Source organism: Eurypyga helias, unplaced genomic scaffold (genome assembly GCF_000690775.1).
Source record: "Eurypyga helias isolate BGI_N326 unplaced genomic scaffold, ASM69077v1 scaffold14182, whole genome shotgun sequence".
NCBI lineage: Eukaryota > Metazoa > Chordata > Aves > Eurypygiformes > Eurypygidae > Eurypyga > Eurypyga helias.
Window position 1 is genome coordinate 3,662 of NW_010237986.1, and position 18,851 is coordinate 22,512.

Below are 18,851 nucleotides of genomic sequence, written 5' to 3' on the forward strand. Positions count from 1 at the left end.
GGAAAGCCACATCTCCAGCCCTAAGTCCCTGATTCAGAAAGGTACTCAACTGAAATGCTTGAAATTGGTGAAAGTACTTGTACACTTAATATTAAGCATTAGGCTTCCAAGCCCATTGCTAACTTAACAGCAGCTCTGGAAAATCAAGCTTCTTCAGAGCTACGTTACTATCTCAGACCTGAGCTTGAGGGGTTTGAGGGATTAAGAGAATTTTGGTGTATTTTCATTCTTGACCTTTCTGTCATGACTACCAATTATTCTCTTTCGGTTGTGAGGCCATAGAACAGCTATTAACATGGATTCATCTATTAATTAAAAGTGAATTCCTCTTAATTCTCTTACCACAATGAGCTTGATTCAGAGGACTTCTGAAAAGTGTTTCATACAGTAAAATTAACTGGCTACATATGCATTTGACATAAAAATGGCTTCCTAGCATGTGTTCTTCATAGTTCTAGTTCCACTTAATGCTATTACAGTGTTAAAAAATTTTCAAAAGTTAAATAGATGCACCAGAATCATCAGTAAGTATTTCCTAATGAGGTATACTGACAATTTTCTTAAAGAAAAAACACCCCAAACACCGGAGACTGAATTGTGTTTTAAAGTGTCCAACAGAAGAAATCATAGTGTAAACAAAGTATTTCAAAGACTGGTACACATTGCAATGCCACCTGCACTAACAAAGCTGGGGTTTCTTGGTATGGCGATTCCAGTTTAGACATAATATTTAAATATACGGTAGTTTAACATTTTGGGAGAGAGGGGTGCATATATTTGTTTAACGTTCTTTGAACAATAGTTGATACAGTGTTTCATACTGCCTACGTAACATGTGCGACACCAAGTTTTGAAACACATCAGCTACTTTGTCTTTTCCCTGTATATCAAAAAAATGTGATTTTTACTCTGCTTTAAATTCCTACTGGAAACATAAAAGAAAATATATCCTGCAGGTGTTTGAAGAGAACTCATTTAGTCTCTTTGGCATCTGTAGTACTGTAGAAGCTCTAATGCCTTAAGTCTGTAATTGCAAAGTCTGTTTTAAAATATTTTTCCCTTTTCTCTTTTTTAATAATCGAGCTGTGCTTCGCAATTGCCCTCTGACACAGAACTTGTACAGTTTGAATGCACTGGTACACAAGATTTCAACTGCCCTTCAAGGAAAGGAGCAGCAATATTACACAGCTTCTCATAACGGAGTTCCCATAGCCAGCAAAGACGCCAGACCTTTTGAACTTCTGTTCTGATCTGTTCTTGCTAAACTGCAAAGTGAGCATCAGCAACTCGACAATTACACACAAATCATGTGGAACTGCACACTTGCAACAGATTTGTTTCGTGGTTTGGGTTTTTTCTTTTTTTTTAAAAAGCACAAACTTTAGGAGTATGTTGACCAACCACCTGCCATTCCGAAGACATGGGCGCTTGGGACCTCATTGCAGGCCTCACAAATAATTCTGACCATTAAAGTAAACATTGGAATTTAATAAATAACACATTTTGTATCAACACAGAAATACACACAGTTCTTTAAAAAAATATTACCTTACACTAAAAATGCAACAACTCCTAATCCTGACCAATACACCATTTTGTGTAGGCCGCAACGGCAGGATTCCGTTTCTTCAACGGCTGCTGTTCCCTGTTTACCACCATCCTTGGACATTTTCCCTTGAACTCACAGGCACGACGCTGACACTGCTATAATATGGTGCCTTCCTGAAAAGCTTCTATCCACCTATTAGAAAATGACACACTGTTAGGAAGTTGCTGGTAAAAGCATAAATCACTTCTACCAGTGGGTAAAGGAAGGACCGGTGGGGCTGAGGGAGGAAGCCGCAGGGCAAACGGGCTGGGTTGGAGGAGGGATGCTCCCCCTGCCTGATGACACAGAACTTACCTGTATTCACACACACGGTACGTGCTACTACCGAATCACACACGAACAGATACCCTGCACAATATACCAGGCAAAATACAAGTATACATAAAGGGGTGGGGAAGGGCCAAAGAGTTGACATCTCTCAAAACAGGAATTCAAAGTTGATATTCACATACTTTTACACCCATAGCTGTGATTTTTGTTTTGATTTAATTATGGAGGTAATAAACATCTTCAACTTCTCAAGGATGCTGCAGAAAATTAATGTTTCTGAAGCACTCCAGTGCTACCCTGACAAATAAGGTAAAAAATGGAATAATTCTGGCTTCTGAGTGAGGGCTGAACTCTGTACATTTAAAGTTAAGGGGCCCACATACTGACGATTTCCCCCCCCGCCCCCCCGAGTTAAAATCTTGCAAGAACTGAATGAGACAGACTGTAAAATTATCTTTATCACAGAAATTCAGACCTGTCTTAGTATTCACAGGGTACCTAAGTGTTAGTCACAGATGTTGGCTCTTCCTTGCCCTCAGTGTTTACTTTGGTAAGCGCATGCATGTCCTCTGAATAAATTAATTAATGAATTAATTCATGTTCTCTGAATTAATTAATTTAAGCTTTCGGTACGAACATATTCAGCACGTGTAAGTGCTTGTGGCTGTCTGCACACACAACTCAAACCTCTGGACCTTACTTTATAGAGCTCACTCTATTTTCCACTGCCATATATTCATTAAAAATAACTAAAATGGAATACAAATACAACAAATTCATAAACAGTGTAAGCACTGAATATAGTACTGGACTGACAAATTTCAAAGCTCATCAGAAAAGTAAATATCTGTTAAAATTTACTACTGTACTTACTCAAATACATCACATATTTCTTTGGCCCCAACAGGAAAAAAAAATGGTGTCCACTGATAAAAAGGCCAACAGCACGTTATTTGTTTTTTCTTTTAATGCTGTCAAAGCAGCATTTATTCTGCAGTTTCAGCATAAATCTCCTAAGAATATTAAACACGTGGAGAAAGCTTGCAGCATCAGGTACTTCATGTTATTCCCAGCCTCACGTCCAATTTCCCAAACAGGGAACCAACAGGGTACGTCCAATTTCAAGTTTTCCTACTGATGACAAAAGCTATTGTCTGAATAGGCAAACAGAGCTATTGAATGCCTTGGATTTTTTTAGTTTTGTTTTATATAGTACAAATGAGGGAGGACACAGTGGAAACAAGAGAACACTATTTTAATTAACAAGGAAACATTTGTGTGCATCGGCAAGAAAAAATAGCCCCAAAAATCCAATAAAGGCTTCCAGATTTTGTGTGTAGAGAAGTGTCCTTAAACACGTTCTCAGCTGCTCCGAATTTTCAGTTCTCCTGGGTACTTTGTTTTTTAGAATAGCCCTATTTGCACAACACTGTACCTGCAGCCATTTGAATGCTTGAGTATTAATAATGGACTAGTTAGTGCAGGAAACATGGTTTATTAATGTAAAACTCACTTGGGAAAACTGCAGTGAAACCAGTCAGAGAAGCTAAGCATGTAAGCAAGATAACTAAATGTACTGCTTCCTTGCCCATTTCTAGTTTACTCCCTGATTCAAATAAAAAATGTTTTCTGCTGATTAATGACCAAGCTTCTAGGTTATTTTATATAAACCACACACAATACGTAAATTGATAATTATGACTCCAAACTCAGATAGAGCAGCAGGACTTGAAACGGAAGAGCTTGTGCGTGTGTTCTTTGAATGGAAGCCTGTGGTCTCAATGTATGAAGCATGCCTGACTGCTCAGGCACATCTGCACACACACCTCAAAGGTCTCTCCCTTGCTTTTTAGGGTTTGCTTTGTCTGTCAGTGCCATCTAGTCATTAAAAATAACTATGATTTACAGCTGGAAATAAAAAAAAAGGGACACATCAGTTAGTTCACAAAACACATTTTCTGGATTTCTCCGAAGGTAACATTCTCTTTTCACTTGAGCAGACCATGGATAGAGGAATCAGCTTGGAAAAAGAAAGATTTCTTATTTTATCTTAGACTTCTTTTCCATTCTCCTAGACTCATTTTTTCGCAGAGGACAGTTTGCTCCGTTATTTAAAGCATTTCAGAAGTCCTAATGAAACCAGGACCTTGTGTTTATGTAATTTAAAAGCTTTGTTTACATACTATATAATGTACCACTTTTAAACCTGTGCTTAGTCTGTAACATTCTTGACCTCTCAAACATTTTCTAGAATAAAGTAGCAGAGAATTCAAAGAGTTTCTTACTTTTGAGCTGAATGGGGATCATCTGCTTTGAATATGTAAAATAAAGTGTTTTTGTGCAGTAAATGGAACACTCTGGACTCTGAGTTTTCATCTTTTACTTCACTGACTGTGAATCCAAGTAAAGGCTGGCTCTCTAACGCTGCCACATCCTGTTTCATGGGGGAAAAACAAACAAGACAAAATTAGAGCTTGCAAGGCACACTAAGGAATGCATTTAGGCTTTATCCATGCACCATACCATTGCAAGAGATCACACAACAAACAACTTGTTACGAACAGTCATGCACAAAATGCTGCTTTTCACAGTCTCCATGCGTCAGTCAGGGAACGGGAAGTAACAAAACCTCAGAGACTTCAACACTGCTGTTCCTCTTTGTATTCCCCTGGTAACATCCACCTTGTCTTTCACTGCATAGTCTCATCATTCTGCCTGGTAAAGACTTGTCAGAAGTCAACTACCATGTCAGAAGATCAACTCCCAGCTGGCAGCAGACTACAGGTCCAGCCAGCCCAGTGCTCGCCCCAGCCACCCTGGCCGTAAGGTTCCGTTGTCTCAGGAGCAGTATGGGATGCCATCAGCTGCAGGGAGCATGCCAAGAGGAGGAGCTAGGGATATAGCCCATATTCTCAAAAGCACTGGAGTCGCACTTCAAATGCATGTGATGGCTGAATTTATTTTGCTTTCTGTTGCTGAAAATCAGCAGGAGGGGTGGAGATAGCTGCTGAGCATTCCTAAGTGGTTGGCCAGGAGAGAGCAGCAGGAGAAGCTAGACCTGTTTACCTCCACTTAATTTCAAAACTTGGCTAAAATGGCAACCTTTTCCCTTCCTCATTCATTTAAATTACTTCCTTCTTTTACATTTTCTTTTAATTAATTAATACAATGCACAGAATTTTTGGAAAGAGGGGGGGAAAAAAAAAAAAGTATTTTTACCCTCTGCAAATTCCAAAAGGATGTTTTGTAACTAGGCAGATCCTGCAATAATTCTGGATAAAGAAAATAAACAAAGAATGTCCAGAAACACTGACATATCATGTGAAGACTTTGGTAGTTGCCTCTACACTGAAACAGAAGTATCCTGTGAGAGCAGCATTTCTTGATCTTGGAAAAGAGTCAAGTAAGGCTTAGCAATCTGTTTTACTACCTTAGGTCTTCATACCACTAATATTCATATCACAGCGGTGTTTTATAAGGCCACATTGGACCAGCCGCTACAACTTTCCCTCGAGACTCTCCAAACAAGGTCTCCCACGAGATGGCTCACCAAGATGAAAAATAAGGCCAGCTATTCCTTAGAATCATAGAATGGTTTGGGTTGGAAGGGACCTTAAAGACCGTCCAGTTCCAACCCCCATGCCATGGGCAGGGACACCTCCCACTAGACCAGCATGCTCCAAGGCTCCTCCGGCCTGTCCCATCCAGTTCCAACCCCCCTGCCATGGGCAGGGACACCTTCCACTAGACCAGGTTGCTCAAAGCCTCGTCCAGCCTGGCCTTGAACACTTCCAGGGATGGGGCATCCACAGCTTCTCTGGGCAACCTGTTCCAGTGCCTCACCACCCTCTCCGGGAAGAACTTCTTCCTGATATCTAATCTAAACCTCCCCACTTTCAATTTAAACCCGTTACCCCTTGTCCTGTCACTACAGGCAATGGTAAAAAGTGCTCCACCCTCGCCCCCAGCTTCCTTGTAGGCTTCCTTAGTTCAAAGAAAACAGGAAAGAGTTAATTGTGTGATTGCGAGTGCAGACTGAAGCCACTCGGGAAGGCTGGTATCTCAGAGGAAGCCAAGCAAAAGAAAATAAGGTGACTGTCAGACTAAAACGTCTGACTTTATAGTTGAAAAATCTCCTTTGCAACTGCCAGAAGAGACACAATGCTCTGAAATATTTTCAGATCTTTGCAGAAGTTTGTTCTGTACATAATTAAAGATCTTTTAGAATTCCATGTTGTTTGGGTTTTTTCATGGGTGTGGGTTTTTTTGTTTGTTTGTTTGCTGTTTTTTTTTTTTTTTACCATTGCCAAACCTGTGGTGGAAGTAACATCTCAGCTTCTGGACATAATTCATAAGTGCTAAAATAAAGGTTGGCACTACAGCAGGAACAACCCTGAGCACAACTCAGGAAATACCCTGTGAAGAATCGTAATTCTTTACACAGTCAGGATAGGCTGGGCTTACATTTTGAAATGAAGTGGGGGATTCCAACACCTTTAAACAGGTGTTCTGGATATTTTGCTCTTGCAAGCTATCAGCAAGTTATAACATGTAATACAAAAAAGCAAAACCCGCTATCTTCCAGTGCTAGAATACATCCATGTATGTTGCAAAACATAAGACGCAATAAAACTACATCAGCATACACTGGGATGTGCAGAGCTTAGATATATTGGTTAGAGATTATTCCACACTGCAGTAGGACTAGATATCCTAAATTAAGAAGCAAATGCCATTTGACAAGATGCATTTATTTTTTACTGCAGCACTGTATATTAAGTAATAACTCCAGGCTGAAGATGACAGTTTGAGGAGAAGTCAAGAGATTCAGTTTGCTCATTTTCCAAGCATTCGAAATACCTTATGGAACTGCAGAACAAAACACTTCAAGATGCTTTCATCATGTTGGCTTTGCCACTACTCCAGTGTGATGCCTCTAAAGAGACCCCCATGTATTCGACTGACTCAGAACATACCTACAACTGAGCAATGGTGTGCAGTGCAGACACTCAAAGCTAGGTCTGGAATCAGAAAGAGCATAGCTCTATCAGCATATTACGGTACCAAGCTCACTGGGCCTTTTCAAAACACTACATCACAATCAGATCCGTTACTGTAAGGAGATCTAATTTTATAGCTTGTTTCTAGGTCATAAAAATTAACAATTTTATTACAGATACAGTACCACCATTGGATATTTGACTTCTAATGCGTATGCTCTTACCTCACTAGCGGCATAAGTGTATAGCACCTTATTTTTTATAACAAACCATAGGTGTTTCCATGGTTTCTTACTACCCTTAGATCTGTGTAGGTAGCCACTCATCGTAGAGTCTTCTGTATTTGCTGAAACCTGAGGTGAAAAATAACCCAACACCCAAGAGTTACGCATCAGTCCAGGCTTTTGCAGTACAGCTTTATTAAAATGGATCTCCAGAAACCTGTCCTGTCAAAGACTCAAAATGTTACCTGATCTCAACTCAATGTTGCTAATTAACTCAGATGGCTGAAAGAAAAATTAATCTGTCTGCCACCATCTATCTGGTCTGGAAGAGAGTTTTCTGCCACCACTAGGGACTGGAACTTAAATTGGATACAACAGGACAAGAGAGAGCTGAAACACTGAGGACCATGTTCAGCTGGAGGACACACATTCCTATATAAGAAGAAGAACTACTTCCTCCCACTTCCCAAGACTTCCAGTGTAGGCAGGCAGAATTTAGTTCTACCTTTCCTAATCATAAGCCAAGGGCTGAGCTGACGTAGGATTCTTCTCACTGACTGCTGGGGCAGAAGTAAATCACAAGTCCTTGAAACACAGGGAAGAAATTACAGTTCCGACTATCTCTGCATCACAATCTCAGAGTTTATGCAGTTTATACACTGCTTCACAGTTCAAGTCTCTGCCTGTGTCAGACTAAGGCCCAAACCACTGTTACAGGTGAACTTTGACTTCTGATCCTAGAGAAGATGGACAAGATAGGGATTTTTTTTCATTGTTAATATTGATGATATGATACCAACAAGGCATTACTTTTGACCAATAAAGCACTTACTTCTTTGAGGGCTGCAGGAATCTTTTTCTGCTTCCTTCCAGAGGGAATACTATGTAAGACTGTAGACAAGGCACTGGATGGAGATTTATGGTTGACTGGGGACCCGCTCTTCGGAGTGCACTGGTTATCTAAAATGCATAGGAAGAATCTATTGCTTTCATGTCACAGGTAACTAAACACAGACCTTCTTGGACCTCTCTTCTAGAAAGCAGCTGATATTTTCATTCTGATTACAGTACTTCAGATTCACACCCAGCCACATTAAATTCAGTGTTGAATTAACTTGTCATGGTATTATCATCAACACCATGACTTAGAATCTCCCAAATCAATCAGGCTAAAAAAAACACAAGAAATTTACAGCTAAACAGACTGGTCTGGTTTGTTTTCACTGTTTTTTGCAGTTGAACTACCTTTGCTCATACACAGGGTGAAAATTCAACTCTTAAAAGCCACACCAAGTTCTTAGAGATGTCCTCTGCAGTCCAGTCAGTGCTGTACCTGTTCCCCAGCCCTCCGTCCTTCAATTCTCTACATGTTATCTTCCCAGCTTTTTTCAGGAGGGATGCTGTAGAGCTCCTCTTCAGCAGCATGCCAGCACACACCCACTTCTGGAGATTCCCATTTCCTGAGAATGTGCTGTCTTTCTCCACTGCCACAGGCAGTTCCTTTATCTCTCTTGGAAGACTTGTGCAACACCTTACTCCTTTAAAACTCCCTTTTCAAGCAACACCCACTACTATTTTACAGCTCAGCCTGGAAAGAGTTCCCTCATTGAGTCTACTTTCTAGAGTTGTCTCTGAACGTGGTGAGGCTCTGAAACAATGAGCAGAGCAGGAGAGCAATTGGATTGCCAGCTGTACTGTACCTCTGCAGCTTTTCCCAGCTACATTCCCTGCAATCGCCTGCAGCACAGCAGCCTCTAGTGCCCAGCACACAGACCTGCAGGTAGGCCAGGCATTCTGCCTGCTCTATCACAGCAGGCTCCCACCACCACTTCAAGGGTTGTCCAAGCTGCTTTCCACATCTCCATGACAAATGTCACCCCCAGCAGGCTGGAAACTGTAGCTTGACTTTTCCACTGGGGCACCGCAGATTTCCTGATACCCTACAGAGCTTGTGTTGAACTGGAGCCTCTGCCAGGAGGAAGGGCAGCAAATGGTTTCAGCCCCTGCTTACGGCCCGCTTGCGTACTTCATGCTGGAGTCCTTGGCAGAATACAGAGCAAGTCTTGTGAGACAGAACTGGATTCCCACCTCACTGGGAGATGCCTCCATTGATTTGTATATTTGTTTCTACATAATTACATGAAGGTCCTTCAAAGAGATGGATCCGAGTTCTCTATCAGAAAACTGACCCTGAACGCCCTCTCTAAGCAACAGTTACTAACCACCTATCTAACCCTTGCTTGCCAGCAGGCATCAACAGAACCACGTTCTCCGAGAGTGTCAATGAGAACAGCTCTAGCTGTGGTGCTTTACACTGAAATCCATGTCGCCAGTGTGCAGTAGGCAACGATTAAGAGTTTGCCCTCAGAACTGAGGTGCAGATATATCAACTGCTTAAATTCCAGATGAGCCGAGGCTTGAGGCTGAAGAGACTCAGCTTCACTAAGATGAAGGCCTGCAGCTTTACAGAGCCCCAGAACTTCAGCTGTCTCGGCAGCTTAGCTGGCAAAAATGAAGTTTACAAGCGTACAAGTTACAGGGAGTAAAAGTTCACATGAACCCACTGGGAGGTCATGCTAAGCTGCAAGGACTTTGATGTACACTTGTACCCTGTGATTAATGAAAAACAATGCAACACCAGTTACCTCAAAAAGAAAACGGCATAAGCTACATGTCATTATTGCAGGGAATTCCAGAATCATTCCATGTTTCTGGAAGGAAGAGCCAGTGTATTGCAAATTCACTTTCCTAGCTCTCTCTACAGAGACTTGTGTGGGCTCTTACAACCTCAGATGCCAACCACTTTTCAGGCACCAGCAGAATTAGGTACTCCAAGCAAGCAGTAAAGATGAGGCACAGACAGGGCCACAAAAGTAAGACACGCAGTTTGTGTAGGTTTTCTTTACCTTGTTTCTGTAGCTCCCTGAAGCAATGATCACATACCCTTGCTGGCTGGTTTTTCATATAGTCTAAGCCATGTTTATTTGATGAACAAGCCTGACAGACAATCTGGAAACAGATAAAAGCATTACTGTACACAATGTGCACCTGTAAATCGCCAAATGCTCAAAGACATTCACTACAATACTGTTAAGCCCAAAGAGAACTGGAAATAGACCCTATTTTACACTGAAAATGGTTTGAGATCTTGGCTTTTCCTTATGCTCAACATGCTGCTCTTCCCTCCTCAAAATGTTAAAAACTTAAATTAAAAAAAAGCACTGAATTACACAAGTCAATAAGCCAATGTTCACAATCCATGAACACTAGAATAAGCCTGCTGTGTTATTGAACTGTTTAAATCATAAGCTTCTAAAGAAATAACTAAAAATAGTCATTGCTCTCTTGACAATTTCTCAGCAACATGGGTGTCTCAACTGCACTGAATTCTGTATTCTCACTTGATTAAAACAAGAAAAAGAAAGGTTTATTAGATATATCTTTCATAAGTGTTAAATATAAAATAACTTTTGTACTACGCTAAAAATAAAATCATTATTTATCTTACAAAAATTAGTGAGGAAAATATTTTCTCGTTTTAGCTATCGCTCTTCGTTTGTACTACTTAATTGCAGAAGCAGAAGACAACCATAACCAGTACTCCAAATGCAAAATAAGAAACGTGGAACAGGTTAAAAGGCTGAATGCTGTTCTGTCATCACACCTTACTCTAAAAAACAAAAAAATCCAACCCCCAACATGATGTTGTTAATCCATATAATTGTGTCAGTGTACACTGTTCCTTTAGAAGAGTTATCGTGGTGCAATCAGGCTTCATCTGTATTTGTCACGCAAACGACTAACAGAACAGGTAATCACAAAATTGCACAACCTTTCCGCATGCCCTGCAGTGGTGCCTTCTCCATGTCAAGGTGAATTCACTTGTACAGATCATACACATAGTGGCTCTAGTATCAGGGATCCAGATCGGAGCCTTTGATCCCAGAGGACTATCTTCTTCCTGTTTCTCTGGATCTGCCTGAGAGAACATAGGCAGAATACCATCACATTCAGTGATGAGAAAGATTAATATTTATCAGTGATTATAGATTAACTCTAATTATGTCAGAAAGCCTCTCTGATAAATTATCATGGTCTCAAAATCTTATCTGCTATTTCACCAGTGACCCTTAATAATGCAAGCCTGAAGACAGGCTGCATTTAATTAGTTCAGGAAGGCTGCGTGCCTTTCAAGCTTTACCAGTCTATTGGTATCAAAAGCTGCTATAGTTAAAAATCCATTAATTTCATCTTTCTGTTTGCAGGATTACTGAGAGAACTGAGAAAGCTGGTTTTGGGTTTTTGGAAGGAAATAATTTTAAATCTATGAAGTAGACAACTTATTAAATACCATTCTCTTCTATCATCTGTTCACTCATCATTTACCATGTTGGTTTATTATTCATCATGGAACGCCTCTTGTTTCTCCAAATACTTGCAAAGAAACTTCATATTCAAAACGATAGCAAAACAGTAGTAGTGGTGTGATATACCTCTTCAAGACTTTTGCTAGGATTAAACGTGATTCTCTTTTTTGTATATTCTTCAATTGACTTGGAGATGGCTTCTAACCATTCATCTCTTTCTGTAGCAGAACTGTTGGGAGAAAAAAAGAAAGACAATTTATTATTAAGTTTTAAAACTAAGCAGCAAGTGTCATTTAGAATTCCATGAGCTTTATTACACACTGATTTAACTCTCTTGCAATTTCAGTTTCGTAGACAGTCTCTAGAAACTGGCTTTTTTTTAACTATCCGCATGGTGTCAGTTATCTGTGTTGATTAGTACTAAAAAAAGAATTCTGTGTCTGTTGTTATAACGTGGATGCCTTCCTTCCCTTTCCTCCTCCCAAAATACCCTGTGATTGTTTCAAGGCTTGCATGTCACTGCTTCCCCCTTCCCCCTTGAACAGCCTGAGTAACACTAACAGTGGTGTAAGCGGTGCCCCCAGAAGAAAGGCATGGGCCCTCCCCCTCCAGAGGGACTCAGCAAGCCTTTTTTCCCCACTTCCTTCTGTCTCAGGGTGCAGTTTGTTATACCCAACCCTGTGAAACCCCCAACTTCTGTCAGAAAAACGTGCTCTCTCTTCCTCAGCCGTGTGCTCCTACCAGGTCATGCTGCTTTGAAATACGACTTTTCCCTCCCTTACCCCTCCAAATTTTTCCATTGGATGAGCTAACCCACAGAGATAAACAGATGAGCTTACTGTATCTCTTTATCCCACAGCTGGTGGGTCACTATCAAGTGCAAGGAACACATCAGGATGAAGCGGCATGGCACGGGGAGCAGGGAAAACAAGGAGTGCCTGGCACAGCAGGCACCCACAGCTATATTGGATTACGTGCAGTGCCAAAGCCCTTCCTCTGGCCGTGGGCACACCACCACTGCATACAACACACATCCACGCTGCTGGTGCTGCACAGGGCAGCCTACTGAACGCCCTCTCCGCCACTAGCTCTGATTTTCTCCCTTGTGCCCGAACACAGGCAGCTACGCTGCAGCCTGTGAGTGCAGCGGGCTGGCCTGGGTAACAGATCTCTGTCAACCTGCCCGTCCTCTGTCTGTATCCATTTACCGACTGGGCACATCACGCAGCTGAACAGCTACTTGAGCCAGCACCATGGAGGGTGCTCTGCGGGAGGAAGGAGCAGTTTTATGGCAGAGGAACAGCTAGACCACTTGGTTAGGGTGCCATGCCAGCTTAAAAAATGGCTTCCGAATTTAAGCCAGTAACTACTACCAACATTTTTTTTATTCCCCACTTCTTAAATAGTATCGAATAAATTCATTTTTCTAAACCAAGGAATTGAACACGATGAATATATAAAACGGAAAGTTAGAGAAGAGGAAAGCAATGATTTACACAAATCGAGTGTGCAACGCCAATCATCATATAATGGCTTTTGTAGGTGAATTTGGGAACTGTGATCATCTTTGAACCTTTAAGGAAAATACTTTAAGATGGGGTTTTTTAACTGGATGAAACTGAATCCTGTACCGAATCAGAGAGGGCAGATCTGGTAAGGTAGACATAGGGGAAGCCTGTCAAGGGGAAAAAACGATCTAGCACACACAGCAACAAAAGGAGAGGAAATAAGATGCAAGCAAGGGCAAAGCAATGTATTATTGTCTGTCCCAATATCTCACACTCTTTGAGTGGAACATTTTGTTCAGTTGATTTACTTTTGCTTCCTCATCCAGTAAGAGCAACTGGTCTGCGTTAGCTACGTTAACATTCAGAACACTAATCAACTCCTTCGGCTTTTTCAAAACCTGGTTACCTTTAATTTGGTTCCCAAAACTGTATTAAATAATTCAATTTAAAGTTGGCACAGTTTCTGGAAATTAAGCATCCCTTGAGATCACCTGGGGCTGCTTGCACAATGAGCTACATGGCTTACGCCCTCACATTTCACTCGGGAGCTCGCACTTGGCAGGTTTGCTCGTGCTAGCCTTTGGGGTTCTTTACAATCCTTCAGAACTTAAGAGCAAAGGCGGTGCCATCGGCAACCGAACTGATGTAATGGTTTGCTGCAGCAAAATAGGCAGTTTCTTCTGCTGTCATTCCCAGCCCTCCCCCCACCAGCTGCACAGCCCTACCACTTCTCTTGCTGCAGGTCCAGTTATTTGTTGCATCCTTCCAAACAACATTCTTATATCAAAATCACAGTATTTTCTTAGGGTTGTTAAAAATATTTATTTATTTCTTTGTTTAAGGTTTAACAAAACAGTAGAAGAATTTCAATGGACTGCAGAGAGCCCCAGCAATTGTTACTACCGCCAAACACGAGGTAGGACCACACGTGGCAGGTGCCTACTGGAGCAAGCAGCTGGGTTGTCCCAGGAGGGCTTACATGCCCCCGTTGGCTCTAGGATCAGAGCTTCAGGACACCTCTTCCAGCTGAGCTAGTCTTGCATGAGCTATCCTTACCTCGCCTTACTGAGGGGGCTGGGGGCCAGCTGGCCACAGACGGCGTCAGGCTGGCAGGGCTGTTGCTTTCAGGACCAAAGCTTTACTTCTGCACAGTGCTGTGTCGTGCAGATGCACTAACTTGTTTCTCCAGTTCAGAGATTTCTGGTACAATACTGCATTGTACCATGTAAAACAATACACATGCCTACAGATCTCCCAGGAAAACTGGAACCTCAACCTAGACTAGACACAACAGAGTACTAATTCAGACAGTAAAACCAAACCTGAAGTGACACACACTCTAGTCTAGGCATTAACCTACAGTTCTGCAAGTTATCACTAGCAATTTTTCACCAGTTTAATTGCACTCCTCCCTGTCTCCACCCCCAGGAGAATCTCTTCTTTGGTGTACACTCCACACACTGCTTACTATTTGAAAAAAGACAGATGTGAAATTTGTTTCCAGTGTCTGCAAGATTCATTTGAACAGTTTTGTAATTGATATTTTTAACACATAGGAGCCAAGAAGCGGTTAGAATGAGGTATCATCAAAAGGAAGATGCAGTCTGTATTGACAAGATACTGATTTTCTTCACACCCAGTATATTTATCAATTAGAACAATATCATTAATTGGGAAAAAAATATATGCAAGCACCTACTGCTGGTAGTTCCTTGTTGTTTCCCTCCTACACACATTGCAACAGACCCAGGCCTCACAGACAGATAATGGTCTGAAAATGCTCATTTACACCTGGGGCCCCCAGCACCTCCTTCATCCCAAGCAAATGCAACCTCTCTGTCACAGTGTGTAACTTAAGGTCTTACACACACACTAGCTACCAGTGAGTATAACAATAACAGAGCGGAACGTTCTCCAAAGATGCAATGACACTAAAAAAGAAAGAGCAAATCAGAGCAGCTTTAGTTGGTAACGTGGGGGCAATTGCAGTAATTTCAAGGTCAGGACATAAGCACGCCACAAACTGTCCAGTTTGAAGCGAATGTTACACACAGGGTTTTTTCCCTATGGACCAGGATGTATTTCACAGGGAGTTGCTTTTAATCTGCCACTTGATCGGTTCCTCAAAAAGACAAGCCTGTCCTGTTTTGTGGAAAACAGGTAGGTTGTATTTCCAGATGATAATATTCTCACAAGTTCCAATAATATTTTGCAATATTTTAAAACTAGTGAATTAAAAGTGAAATGCTATTTCAAGTCAGGCGGAGATGAATTCTCACTGCCTACTGCAATCCCATGAATGCCTTCATGTGTCTGTGTGACGTGCAGCCACCAGGGCACCCAAGCGGCACGGACCTGCTCATATTATATTGGAGCAGAATCATACCTTAAACTGTGAAATGCATTTTTTTTTCCCCCCAATGTGCAAAAAAAACCCGTAAGAAACTTACATTTGTTGAAAAAATACATAAATACTCCTTTCAAGTCTCTTGTTACAAATAACTACTGCTCAGACAATAGGGCTACTTCCTTTGGCTGCTCTGACAAGGTTAACCTCAGTCTACCCCTCAGCTAGAGATACCGCTATCCTTGTGCGGCCATCCTCATGTTGGTATTTACAAGGTCACACAAAAAGCAGCAGTCTGCTCTTGCTCAGCTTTGCTAAACAAAAGAGAAAACATGTCTGTCTTCATTGGTATCAGCACTGTCACAAATGTCAGAACATATATAACTCCAGCTCAAACACAGTAAAACCAACAATCCACAAAATCAGGTCTTTGCTAAAGGCATCTTGGGGAAGGCAATGCAGAACTGCTCTGCTCTAGTGGCCACGTATCCTTTTGCTGTTACATGGAGAATTTGGCTTTCTGGTAAAGACAAGCACCGTTCCAGCAATTCCTGCCATTTCCATAATTTCAGGTTCACTGAGACTCATTTCAATTACACTGTTACTTTAACTGGAAGACCAGAATGACTTCTTCCGATTTATGTAAGTTACCAATAATAATAGCAAAATGCATTCTCATGCTTCATATCCTGTCCTGTTCATGCCCTGACAGAGCATATCATTGACCTTGAAAGAACAAAAAAAAAAAAGAAAACCGAAGCCTAAAATTAATTCTTGTTCCTCTCAAGGAAAGGCAGTGAGAGGATAATATTTCAATTTACTTAAAATTTCTGAAGGTGTAGCTAAGCTGAAAAGGAGGAACCAAGCAAGAGTTTTAATTGTCTTGAGGACAGCAGAATCCCTACCAGCTGCAGCCTTAAGCCCCAGTAGCTCAAATACCAGCCACATTTAGTACAGCTTTTGTGCTTCTATCCACCACTTTACAATGGGCGGCCTTCCTTACTACTAGAGACTACAAATTCATATCATATCTGTGAAACTTAATACACATGACTAGGCTTCCTTTCTGACAGTCCATTTAAAAATAAACTTTCAAATTCAGTTTCTGAATGTAAACACAAGTGAATTCGAACAAAGCCTACCTTATTTCCAGAAACCCATCTGTCATTCCCCTTACTCTGTAATTATTCTAGCCATAGGTAACTTATTCATTACACAAGAGGAAAATAAGCTATAAAAAGCTAACATGGCCTGTTTGAAATCAGCTGGGTTTTAAACCATTATTCATTTGTAAAACTTACCTTGCTGAAAGAATGAAGGATCTCTCTACGCTTTCAATGTTCAGTTCGTTCTGATACGCTTCCTGGGTTGGCTTTTTAACCTTCAATTGAGAGAGAAAACTACACTGAAACTGAAGTGCTGCTTTTAGAGTTGCTTTAGTTTTACTTAGTGTAAAATCTCCACATTTTTATTGCAGAAGAGAGAAAAATCTCAGAAGTAGGACATCATACACCAGCTACAGTAAGACTACATGCAGCGCACCGTGGTATTTCGTTGTGGCCCCATGCAAATGCTGGAGACTAGGGAGGGTGAAGCTCAAGACCTGTCAGACACCTCCCTCTGTGCTTCAATGTGCCTTCAATGTGCCCACTGCCCTCTAAGCACCTCCTGCAACTGGGCAAAAAAAGGCTCTGCTGCTGCTGCAGGACAAGTTGTAGCCTACTGGTGCACCCCGGAGTGGGCATCTGCCCCACTGCCCCAGGGCTGAGGGCTCACCCTGCTGCTTCTTCTCAGCTACCAGGTTTCAAACGTAACTGAGTTTACTGAAGCCACGAGCGCCTTTGAGCCACCATGGGACATCTGCTGGCAGAGAGATTTTGCAGCTCTGCCTGTGAAAGCTTGGACCTGGCCGCCGGATCTGCACTGCAGCTGGACTTGGTGCTTTTCTCTGGCAGGAGCAGAGCCAAGTTACTCGATTCCCAAGGTGATGGTTTGTTGTTCCCACTAACTGCCATCTCAGAGACAGTGTCAATATAGGGCGTGCATGTCCTTCATCATTACCCAGAGGGGTCAGGGCTTAACTGTGATGCTTTTCACAAAGGCTCAGAAACAAAAGCCGTATCTTCCCTCACAGTTAGCAGAGCTCTATAAACCATGGAGATTTGATCCACCAGAAGCTTATCAGGTTAGAGATGCCTAATCTCTGGGTGTGGGCAATGAAAAGCAGTTACAAGGCAAAAGTTAGGCAGTCTAAAAAAACTACAATACAAAACAAAAAAAGTAGGCAGCCTTATTTCAGCGTAGACCATTACTGGATGAAATGTGGGGGAGATGATCCTGTGGCAACTGATGTTTTTAGGGAAACCTAGATGGCAATCCCAGAGATCATACTATGCAAGAAACGTTAAGCCTGTAGGATTCCCCTGTAGCATAAGTATCTTTATCCAACGATGCAAATAGCAGTATTTTGAAAATTTGAAGGCCTGAGTTTAAACAGATGTGGGGAAAGACTCATTCTAACAAGTAACTCACCTTCATTCCGGCCAGCGACAGCATGTTGTTGAGTTTATACATCCCTGACTGAACTGGAGTAGTATACAACAGGGCATCATTGAACTGAAATATAGAAGCAGTGCTTTTTAATGACTAAAGACTATTTAGAGACAGATAATTTCAGACGCATTTTACTGGAACTACAGAACTTGTACAGCACTGAGATCAACTGTCCAGAAGAGCATCTTCTACTTCCTATTATTCCACTTAGAATCCAAGAAACATTTTCATGTATGAATTTAGATAACAATAGGTGTCTATTTATATCCTCCTTGTGTAAATATACACTTGGCACATGAGTAAACAGTGTACGGATCTCAAAGAACAGGCTGTCAGAAAGGACAAAATGGTTTCTCATGTACACAAGCTGTATTATACAGCACACCACTTTAAAAGGGTTTTACAGTTAACAATACAAAGTAAACCATTCCAGAAATTCAGAGACAGTAGAATTAAGACTAGCAATTTATGATTATAAGGACAAACTTATCCATACATACCATGTGAATTTTACCAGTTTAAACGTGCATCTACTGTTTATTTCCTGTTCTACTAGACTTGGTTCATTCAGAGCACTTACTGAGCAGCTAGAGATTGTTTTTTTTATTTTCTGTGTTGTTCAACAGAGAGATACAAACTTCCTTTACTGCACATAAACACAGGTCAGAAAACTGAAATACCTCGTAAGTTTTTGCTATGAGATTCTTTGCAAAATAACCAAATGTTTCATGAGCCTTACTAAATCTTCACACATGATCAATGGAAAAAAAAAAATCACTGCTTTAGTGTCTGAAGGTATAAGCACTAATCTGCGTATTTTTAAATCTTAAAAAACCCCAAATCCACCACACCAAAAAGAAACCAAAATAAAGAAAACTCGAGCCAGAGGCACTCAAATTAGCAACATCTGATTTGGGAAGTCCATCTTGAGATAACACCAGATTTTTGAGAGTATTCATAGAATCACAGAATG

The 18,851-nt window shown here is 41.3% G+C and overlaps 1 protein-coding gene across 1 annotated transcript; it reads right to left on the reverse strand.

Moving 5' to 3' along the window:
- Nucleotides 1-1,704: 1,704 nt before the first annotated feature.
- LOC104506666 (FYVE, RhoGEF and PH domain-containing protein 6-like) lies at nt 1,705-17,941 on the reverse strand (the record flags this gene model as incomplete). Its single annotated transcript, XM_010147692.1, has 9 exons — nt 1,705-1,741; nt 4,165-4,313; nt 7,104-7,232; nt 7,936-8,063; nt 10,010-10,112; nt 10,936-11,082; nt 11,597-11,699; nt 16,627-16,706; nt 17,858-17,941. Coding segments are annotated over 9 exons (960 nt in total), but the record flags the coding sequence as incomplete, so codon positions are not given.
- Between the last annotated feature and the right edge of the window lie 910 nt (nt 17,942-18,851).